Source organism: Nematolebias whitei, chromosome 9 (assembly GCF_014905685.2).
Source record: "Nematolebias whitei isolate Nwh7 chromosome 9, NemWhi1, whole genome shotgun sequence".
NCBI lineage: Eukaryota > Metazoa > Chordata > Actinopteri > Cyprinodontiformes > Rivulidae > Nematolebias > Nematolebias whitei.
Genome location: NC_056506.1, coordinates 42,539,534 through 42,550,408, shown reverse-complemented (window position 1 = coordinate 42,550,408; position 10,875 = coordinate 42,539,534). Strand labels below are relative to the sequence as shown.

At 42.2% G+C, this 10,875-nt stretch overlaps 1 protein-coding gene across 1 annotated transcript in view; it reads left to right on the top strand.

Moving 5' to 3' along the window:
- The first annotated feature begins 401 nt into the window (after positions 1–401).
- Positions 402–10,875, top strand: part of abca4b (ATP-binding cassette, sub-family A (ABC1), member 4b) — a 56,526-nt gene continuing 46,052 nt past the window's right edge. Inside the window, exons 1-8 of the mRNA XM_037682376.1 lie at positions 402–454; positions 3,877–3,981; positions 4,839–4,932; positions 5,097–5,238; positions 5,338–5,477; positions 5,725–5,852; positions 6,584–6,781; positions 10,275–10,364. Of these exons, the coding sequence (XP_037538304.1) occupies positions 3,916–3,981; positions 4,839–4,932; positions 5,097–5,238; positions 5,338–5,477; positions 5,725–5,852; positions 6,584–6,781; positions 10,275–10,364 (858 nt within the window). The 5' untranslated portion in view covers positions 402–454; positions 3,877–3,915. The remainder of the gene's footprint in view (positions 455–3,876; positions 3,982–4,838; positions 4,933–5,096; positions 5,239–5,337; positions 5,478–5,724; positions 5,853–6,583; positions 6,782–10,274; positions 10,365–10,875) is intronic.

Here is a 10,875-nt window from a genome sequence, read left to right as displayed (position 1 = left end):
TGAGTCCTAGCTGCTCCCATGGGACTTCAGCCCAAACTCTAATTTATTCTGTAGGTGCTCAGCTGAAAATTCCCCCCTGGAGTGATGTAAACAACTGTGCAGGTAAATCTTGTTCATGTATTTTTTGACAAACATATTGGCTGCTGCTGTGATGAAGCCCACCTCCCCGTCTTTCCCTCCCCTAAGGCTTCCTCTCTTCTTCTTCTGCAGATATCCACCTAATTCCACCTCGAATGGGCGACTGTTTTCTTTATTTCAGTCTGCCCATGTTGAGCCGAGAGATTAGAGCAATCAGATTAGGAGTGCTGCTGACCTGCAGGCAGAGCGAGTGAGCAGCTCCGAGTCGTTCAAAGCTCCTCTTCACTGCTTAATGTTTTCCACTACTTCAGCTTTTTGTTTTTGTGAGCCTGCTTCTCTCTCGATGTTGCTCGACTTTAATGCCTTTTGATTTAAGGTAAGCATCAAAATTAACAGCTAATTTTTCCATTTGTAATCCCGACTCTTCGGTGGATCTTATAGGAGCTGACAGGTGTGCGTATCAGTTGCTGTCATAACAACATATTGCTTTTTTTGGTGTGCCTTTATCTCACAGCAGCCTCTTCCATGATGTGACATGCTTGCCAGAATATTTCAACATTAATTTGACCAATCTTGTGCAAGGATATCCTCTTGTGTATAATTTGGGTTTGAGTCACGCTGATTTCAGACGTGTAATAACAGCCTTTGCTCTCCTGTTTTAGTCCCGCAGTTTGCTCTTTTTGTTTTTCTCATGGGTGTTTGCGTGCCTGCCTTCTCCGTCTGCCAGCTTGCGGTAATCTGTTGGTCATGGCACTCTGGAAGAAATTACTTTTCATGTTCATCTGCGCGTACATGTCATTGTCCCCCCCCCCCCCCCCAATATCTTCAAAATTAATTTGTCTTTTGGATTACATCTGGAGGACGGAGCAGGTACAAAATTCATTTTTCATTTAGGTATTAACATGCTTACATCTTCTTAACTGATTTGGGTAAGAACATTCTGTAGTTTTCATGTTTTAATAGCTACTCTGAGAAAATTCTGCCTTTATGTCCTTGTATTCTCACCCAACAGACCACCGGGGGTGTAGGGACGTTGCTCAGGAACATCTGTGCAGGGTCTGAGCCAGTAAGCGAAACTGGTTTGAGGAGACTCACTCCCGTTATGAAGAAAAGAGTTGTTTCACCCAAGCCAGGGGTGAAGATCAGGTCACGTCTGAAGGAAGTAAACAATGGCTGCGCACTGTTGCTATTCCTGCCTGATGAAGAAGAGCAGAAGAAACAAACAAAGCTGCACGTTTGTTCATTAAAATGTCTTCGGGGAAGAAAAAGTGGCTTTAAAGGATGTTAAGTTAAAGAAAGTGAAGAATGCAACAGGTCAGGTTTAAAAAGATGCATTAGTAGATAATGTGGGGGCCGAGATGGGGTAGAGGTAGCGCAGCTGACCCGGGTCATTGCACATCTCGTGGTGTCTCTGAGCAGGACACCCTTTCCCCAATTGCTCTCCAGGTGCCCCCAATAGCCGCCCACCTCTCCACCTGTGTGTATCCCAGGTGCGATGGGTTAAATGCAGAGAGCCAATGGGAACATACAAAGATGACAACACATAACACATTATTATTATATGTTATACAGTCAACTCTCTGGACAGGCAACATCAAAACGTGGGTGGGAATGGTGAAGCACCCGCACCTGCCTCCACCTCATTTGCCCCATTCTGGGCCCTTGAGCCTTTATGTTTTTGTATTTTCACACTCCCTTGACCAAGGCCCTCTGCTCCCCCGGGCGCCCCAGATGGCAGCTCTCTGCTCCACACAGAGGGCTGTGGTAGCTCGGTGCTCTGTGGCTGCATCAGGAAGGGCATCCGGAGTAAAAACAATTGCCAAGTCTTCATGCGAGTTGTGGTGAAGAGAGAGCTGAGCTGTAAGAAAAAGCTTTCGGTTTACGTCAGTCAGTCTATGTTCCTACCCGCACCTATGGTCACGAACTCTGGGTAGTGACCGAAAGAACGAGATCTTGTATACAGGCGGTTGAAATGTTTCCTCCACAGGGTAACTGGACTCTCCCTTAGAGATAGGGTGAGACGTTTAGTTATCTGGGAGAGACTCGGGGTAGAACCGCTGCTCCTCCACACCGAGAGGAGACAGTTGAGGTGGTTCGGGCGTCTGGTAAGGATGCCTCCTGGGCGCCTCCCTAGGGAGGTGCTTTAGGCATGTCCGACTGGGAGGAGACCCCGGGGAAGACCCAGGACACGCTGGAGAGACTACGTTTCTCAGTTGGCCTGGGAACGTCTTGGAGCCCTCCTTGAAGAGCTGGAAATAAGAGATGTTTGGGCTTCGCTGCTCAAGCTGCAGCCCCCGCGACCCAACTTCAGAACAAGTGGAAGATGATGGATGGATTCATGCGAGAGTTTGTTCACTGTGACGACCCCTGATGAAGGGAGCAGCCGAAAGAAGAAAAAAAATACAGGACCATCAGCCTAACAACTGGTTGTTGCTAACAACCAATTGTTAGGATGATGGTCCTCCTTTGTCATGTGAACAGCTAGATCTGGATGTCAACAACAAACTGGTTGATCCACTATGAGGAGGTGTTTTTTTATAAGACTGAGTTTATTGCAGCTCCGCAGACTGAAGAAGTCTTCTGGATAAAAGATGAAATGTTTTAACTTTTTTTTTATTCGTACAGAGGACCTGATTTAACTTTGTTAGTTTTTTTATTGAGCATGCTTCAGGAAAAAAAAAACAACAACACTTTTATAGAAACTAAATAGCTGATTTTAATACAATCCATCTTTTAAAAGCTAACTAACTAGGAAAGATGATAAAACTTTGATAAAATGGACATGGAGAGTTCAAAATCTGAAGTGATGAATGAATGAATGAATTAGATTTAAGTTTCTATATTTGCTTGTTTCTGTGTGTGTGTTTGTAGTGTTAGCAAAATATCTCATGAAACAGTTGATGAACCTTTAGATTAAACTCTGAAAGTAATTCTGAGTGATGGAGTAAACTGTGTCTGTCTGTTAGCAAAATAACTCATGAACCACTGGACCGATGGTTTCTGAAATTGCCAGAAAGTTATCACCGGGTGGACGTTTACAGCTAATTTGGAGACAACTCAATTAAAGATGGCCACCACAGCCAAATGACCCTAGAAAATACAAACGTTGCTGTAAATCAGTCAGTTTTACAGATAATTAGCTCAAAGTTGCCGTCAGAGTAGTCGAGTACTCAAAGTCAAAGAATGTTGGGAAAGGTATTTATTTCCTATTAAGGACACATCAGTTTTGAATCAAAGACAACAATAACATTATTTAACCGCAACGCTCAAATAGACAAATGTTGAATTTTAGGCTTTATAGCAAATAGCTGCTTCCACCAAAGAGCAAAGCAGCGAATGAAGAGAAACAAAGTGTCATATGTCCAAGTTTTGGCAGGAGTTATATTTAAACATGTGCGATGGTCTGCAGGAGGCCCCGCTGATTTCATGGGATTTTCCACTTCATCCTGTCTGCTGTAGCTTCACTTTTCTCTGTTCTGATCTGGAGCTCACAAAGTGCTGCGCAGGAGCTGAAAGGGAGAGGGAACTAAAATATTTTGGACGAGTCGCCTAATTTGATTTTTCATTCTCAGACATGTATGTCTGAATGGATCTGTGCCTTGTTTAAAGCAGCCATGATTTTCAAAATAAAGTCCACTTTAAGTTGGTGATGGGTGATATACAGGATTGTGTCTACTTTCGGTTCAAAGTGACATAATTGGTCAAATGGTGATGGGTGAGGTAACTGATAATGGGATCTGGTCTAATGTGCAGTATTTGTGATTGATAAGTATCACCAGTAAGGTTGTGTACCTGCAGGAGCCTGATGACCCCCTCCAGGGGTTGAGCTGCAGAGAAATGAAGAGAGGCTCTCAAATCCGCCTGTTACTGTGGAAAAATTGGACACTCCGCAAAAGACAAAAGGTAAAAGTTGTGAATACACCTAAACACCACGACGAGCAGTTCAGAAAGTGACCATTGTGTGAATGTTGCATGTGTCTGTTAGCAAAATATCTAATTTTTCCAATAGATTTAGAACTGATTAACTTTTTGGAGGCATTCAAACTCTAAGAACGCTACAGCTAACAGACTTTAGCAAACACAAAAATGGCTGTAAAAGCCAATTTTAAACATACGAGCTAAAATTGGGTGTGGTAGTGGCTGAGAGTCATTCACTACACACACTCTGACCCAGTGGTGTAGTCTACATTTTTGTACTGGTTATACTGTGCTTAGAAACCAAATTACACTGGTTAGCACAACGTAATTCTCAATTTATTTTGATTTTTAAGCGTATTGAACATTTCAAGATTTCTCTGATGCATATATTTGAGTAAATGTACAACAAACTTTGTACAACAGTTGGTTTTGTATTAAAAACACGTATAATTTATAAAACAGTATTAAAGCAAAACATGTTCAAGTAGTAAGTACAGAAATATTAATTATAAAACAAACTGGTTGAACCATGTGTCTGTAAAATGTTCCAGATGTGTTGGCAATGACACAAGCCCAATGATACATCATCTATCATTGGGCACTTTAAAGTGGGTATACTGTAATTCCCAAGCTTTTTTAATGGGTATACTATGTATACGTACGTATCACATAGACTACACACACCCTGAACACTAACAGACCACTGGAGAACTTTACTTTTAAACGTTAGAATGCGATGCGGCAGATAATGCCTCGTTCATTTGTGTAGCAGTTTTCTTGGATCGCGTTTCCTTTTTGTCCCCGTTTCTCTGAATATATCTTTTTCTCATGGGTTTGTCTAGATCCGCTTCCTGGTGGAGATCTTCTGGCCAGTATTGTTGTTCGTCGGTCTGGTGTGGCTGAGGAAGGCCAATCCGCTGTACCAACAACATGAGTGTGAGAAATAAACCCCAAAGAGCAGCTATTATTGCTATTTTCTTCCCAGCTGTGGAAGCATATCCTCCCATCTGTTTTTCATGGGAAGAATAATCCTTTTGGAAAGTCTCTCTGTCAGGTCAAGAGTCTGGACGGGCCGGCTCATGCGATGTCTGTTTGTTCAGGTCACTTCCCCAACAAGGCCATGCCTTCGGCGGGGATTCTCCCCTGGATCCAGGGGATCTTTTGCAACGCCAACAACCCCTGTTTCAGATATCCAACCCCGGGAGAGTCACCCGGCGTCGTGTCCAACTACAACAACTCAGTGTAAGCACAAGTAGAACAAACCTGGGATGCTTCACTATAAAATTTAAACGATTAGTTGCAAGAGTTTTATTTATTTATTTATTTATTGGTTGACCCCAGACTAGCGCGGTTCTACGCTGACGTCCAAGAGCTCTTGTTCGATGAGACAGAGGTTCAGCAGCTTGACAGGCTTTGGCGTGACATCACATCCTTCTCTAACTTTATGGATACTTTACGCATCAACCCCTCTGCAGTTGCAGGTAAAAGCATTTCAGTCTTCCTCCTGGTCAGTTTTTAGATCTATAATCTGCACAGAACTCATGCAATTAACTTGTGTTCATTTTATCTTGAAGGCAGTCATTTTTCTTATTCCTTTGGATTTTTTTCGGTGAACACACGTTTTATCTGACTGTGAACCCTTCCCTCTCAGCTGTTTCGTATGGGTTTGCTCAGTATTCTGTGCATGTCTGATATTTTACCGTCTGTGTTTATGATTTTTCCGCCCAGGCCGCGGGCTGAAGGTTGAGGACATCATGAAGGATGACGAAGTTTTGACGGCCTTCCTGTTAAGAGACGCCGGCCTCTCAGAGTCTGTAGTCCACCAACTCGTAAATGCAAAAATACGTCTGGAACAGGTGAAGCTCAAACCACGGTTCAGTCAGGAAGCTGAGAATTTTTATTTTATACAATCAACACTGGTGTGTTTGTGTAAATGCTGATTCAGAACTATGACTTTTGTTGTTTTGTACCTTTTGTACTTTTCAAAAATATTTAACTTAATTTACAAAACTTCTTATGCTACTTTTAGCCTTAAACTATCTCTTTTTTTTTTTTTTTTACCAGATTTAGTTTCTAGCTAGCTCTTTTGTCACTTTTAGCTTTTACTTTCAACCCCAAGCTAGTGTTTTGTTACTTTTAGCTAGCCTTTTGATACTTTTATGTTTCAGTAAGCTTTTGCAACTTTAAGCTTTAAGGTTGCTTTTGTTATTGTTAGCTGTTAGGTTGCTTATTGCTACTGGTACTTTAAGATGTTTGGTTACCTTTTGTTACTTTTAGCTATTAGCTAGCCTTTGGATAGTTTTAGCTTTTAGCCTTTGGTTACTTTTAGCTTTAAGGTTGCTTTTATTACTGTTAGCTGTTAGAATGCTTTTGTTACCTGTAGGTGTTAGCTACTTTTAGGTAGCATTTTGCTCTTTTTAGTTTTTAGCTGTTTTTGAATTAACAACTCAGTTTCATGTTCTCCAACAAATTTCAGCTGAGTCGCTCAGCATTCATTCACGCTGTAGTTTAGCAGAAAATGCCATTTCTCTTCTTTTCTTACAAACACACAACTCTCTGCCTTTGTGTTTCTCCGTCTGCTGTCCAGTTTGCGTTTGGAGTCCCAGACCTGCAGCTGAAGAACATAGCGTGCAGCCAGTCTCTGCTGGAGCGTTTCATCATCTTCCCCAGTCGGATGGGCCTCCACGGGGTTCGCAACGCCATGTGTGCCCTCAGCCAGCAAATGCTGCAAAAGATCGAGGACATCCTTTATGGCAATCTGGACTTTTTCAAGATCTTTAAACTGGTCAGTAGCTGGATGAACTGTGGGTAAAATAACTTCTTACAGCAAGATGTCGCCTAAAAGTTTAACGTTTCTACTTAAATGTCCTCTGAGGGCCGATGGCAGTTTGAAGCGTTTTGTTTTTATCTGATTTTGCTCAGTCAGACGTCTGAACAGCTTCCAAGCTTCCATTTCTTTGCAGGCACACTTTTAAAGTGCAATTTAAATATATTTTTTTAAAAACCATTTCACCTTTTTAAAGTCTGGAAGAGCCCAATCTTATGCCAGCGGGTTTTTAAACGTTTCTCGGTATCCTGCTATCATTTATCCTCCCACTCCATCTTAAGGTCGCTCGTTGTCACTAACCAAGTCAGGCTCCTTCAGGTCGGAACATTTGCAGAGAGAATGCAGACGGTCTGAAAGGATGTGCGTTGAAGTGTGAGCTGGCGGGTGGAGCCAGTGTGTTCAGCTCCAAGGCTACAGAAATATTTCCTGAAATTTTTCATACTTGCAACAGGATGAGCAAAATCGAGCTACTGTTTCTGCTTCGGCTCCCATTTTCATCTTAAATCCTGTGTGAGCGTTGCGTTGGTGCATGCTCTGGTTTCCGTTCATGTACGGTTATCAAGACCACTTTAAGGGATCTGAAGAAAGTCTGTCTCCCTGAAAGTAAAATCTAAAGAAATGAGCGCTGACTCCAGACCTCAGCACAGTTTCGTCTGTGCTCTGGTTCATGCAGGGTGAGTCACATGACTGGCTCAGGGAATTCGTACGACATTATCCTTCTTGACCTGTTTCTCTAATGAGCTTAGCCGAGAAACTGCATGTAAGGTATCCTGGAAGAGAAGGTGCTGCGTCTGGTGCGAACGCTCTGCCAACGGGTGCTGCTCTGAAGAGTTCGCTCACCTCCATTTGTGGGTTAAAGACAGACTAGGGTTGGGCCTTTGGTTGGAGTTTTTTTTAATAAAACATACAACCTACAGTATTGGGAATATTTAATAAATAGTTTATTATTAAGGACAAATTGATTAGAATTGATGCACGGGCTAACCTGGATGTATTTAAATGATGTATATAGATTGGAAACTATTAGTTTATTATTGAATGTTACCAAAAAGCAGACAAAACTTTCACCCATGTTTCTGTGTGTGCATTTATCTGTTAATCAAATATCTTATGAACCAGTGGAGTAATTTTAATTAATTTTAGAATTGTACAGAAAAGATTCAATAACTATAAATGTATAACCGCGAAACCAACAATATATGTGTGTTCATCTTCTTCTTCTTCTTTTGGCTTTTCCCTCTTCAATGGTCGCCACAGCGAGTCATCCTCCTCCATCTCACTCTGTCCTCTTCATCCTCTGTCCTCATTCCAACTACCTCCATGTCCTCTCTAACTGCATCCACTTATCTCCTCTGTCTTTTTCCTGGCAGCTGCATTTCTAACATCCTTCTACCAGTATACCCACTGTCCCTCCTCTGATCATGTCCAAACCATCTCAGTCTGGTCTCTCTAACTTTATCTCCCAGTTGTTCAACCTGTGCTGTACCTCTGATGATCTCATTCCTGATCTTATCCACCCTTGTCAGTCCTAAGGAGAACCTCAACATCTTCATTTCTGCCACTTCCAATTCTTTGTCCTGTCTTTTTGTCCATGTCTCTGTCTCCAGACCACTCAACATAGCTCGTCTCACCACTGTCTTGTAATCTTTTCCTTTGACCTTTGCTGACACCCTTTGGTCGCAAATCACTCCTGAAACTTTTCTCCATCCTGCCTGGACTCTCTTCTTCACCTCTTTACCACACTCCACATTTTCCTGGACAGTGGACCTCAAGTCCTTGAGGTTCTGCACCTTTGTGACCTCTGCTCCTTGTAACCTCACTGTTCCACCTGTCTCCTTCTCATTCACACGCATGTACTCTGTCTTACTACGGCTGACTTTCATTCCTCTTCTTTCAAATGCACACCTCCACCTCTCCAAGTTCTCTTCCACCTCTTCTCACCACCGATCATAATGTCGTCTGCAAATAGTCCACAGGGATTCCTGTCTGACCTCATCTGTTAGTCGGTCCATCATCAGAGCAACAAGGAGGAGCTCAGAGCAGATCCTTGATGCACTCCCATCTTCACCTTGAAGCTATCTGTCACTCTTACAGCGCATCGCACCACTGTCCCGCTGTCCTCATACATGTCCTGTACCAGTCTAACATACTTCCCTGCCATTCCAGAGTTCCTCATGCAACCACACCTCCTCCCTCGGCACCCTGTCGTACGCTTTTTCTAAATCCACAAAGATAATGTATATACACATTTTTTTTAAACTTGTGAATCATGTTGTAAGGTGCCTGGCTGCACAGGTGAAGGAGTGCAACATTTGTTTAGTATTCCTTGTGTTGATAATAATAGTCTATCTGTTTAATTTGATATGCAAATGTAGCTTTATTGAATTTTGTTAGCCACAGCCGAAGGCAAATGATGCTTATTAAATTAGATTTTTGCCTGTGCGTGTGTTTGTTTGTGAGTCCTGTTGGGAAAATATCTCATGAACCAGTGGACATGATTTAATGAGACTTTTAGAAAATCAATCATTGGATGTACATCTGTAATTAATTAACTTGTGGGGTGATTTAAATTCACGATGGCCACTGCAGAAATCAAAGCAGCCATAACTCAGTTCTTCATCATAATGTGATTTCTAGTAAAACTCTGATGTCAAAGCTAGTAGGTGATATGCATTTCTTTAAGGAATGCTATATCTTTAATGGTGGTTAATCGTTAGTATTTAAGTAAACAAACGCTCACCTTGGTTGTTAGAAAAGCAGCATCTGAGTCATTGAACCTGTTAAAGTCAAAGCCCATTACTGTACTGACCTCTGACTTAACAACTTTTCTACTCATTAAGCTCTTGACTCTCCATCAGCCTCGCATCACCCTCCCTTCCCATGCCCTCACTTTTTTCTCTCTTCCCACCCTTTACTGTACCGCCTCCCTCCTTCCTTCGTTCATTGAAATGCAGGCACAAGGAATGCAGGAGGAAGGATATCTCATGTGTGTTTGTCTTGGCGTGCGGTGTTTCCTCACCCTCAGCGGTTTGCCCTGACCAGGCGTTTTCATCAACCTTCTGTTGATGGATTCTCAAGAACAGAAAGCTACCTTTGGAGCTTCGGGGGCAATAAAGTGATTTGATATTGAACGATTGATCTCAAACTTGAAACTGGTTCAACCATTGTTGCCGCATGTCAAGTCTAATCTGCATTAAAATAAAGATTAGCTAGTTTGACAGGGTTGTGTCCAGTAGGACCCTTTCCTGTAAGTTACATGGGAAGAAAGTGCGCAAAACAGTTCCCTTCCTTAATGAAAACATCTTTCAACCGGAGTTTTTATGCCTGAATGTGTTTATGTTTCTGAGCTTACCGTAGGACCTAACTTAAAAAAAAAAGATTTTAAAGCTAAAAACAAAGATCTCTTGTTTCATATTTTCCTTGGATGCATCTTGTGACTTTGTTTCCACAGATGCCTCAGGTTCTGGACAGCAGATCTCCGGGGATTGACCTGCATTTCTGGGGTCGGGCTCTCAGGGCAACGTCGGAGAAGATCCAATTGGTAAGTGTTCTCCCAAAACCTTCTCGCTCTCTTCTCCTTGGACCCTTGCAGGATCAGAGGAGCCAGTATTTTTAGTCCTGCAGGAAACTCGCCTTTTCCGCTGCTCTGTGTTTGAGGGTTGATCAGAGAAGAGGCAGCGCGACGGGGCTCAGCAGTGTGAGGGGTCGCATGCGTGTGTTACTGCTCCACATGTACTGCACAAAGACTGCTGTGTCTGTAAGCTTTGACATGTGTGAGGCTTTGTGCGTTTTCATTCACGTATAATTCAATAAAACACAAAGTTAAGACAGGGGAGTCCGAACCTTTCATACGTAGGCCAAAACTGTCAAGATGAAACGACTTGCAAGCCATAAAAATCTGAATTTAAGACAATTTGAAATAAAGTGTTTATATTTTTGTGATTATTACCATTTTTGTAGACACTCAATAACAACCTAAACTAAAATTTTGAGAGAGGACAAAAGTTTACTATATTATTTAACTTAAATATATACATATTTATACATTTACA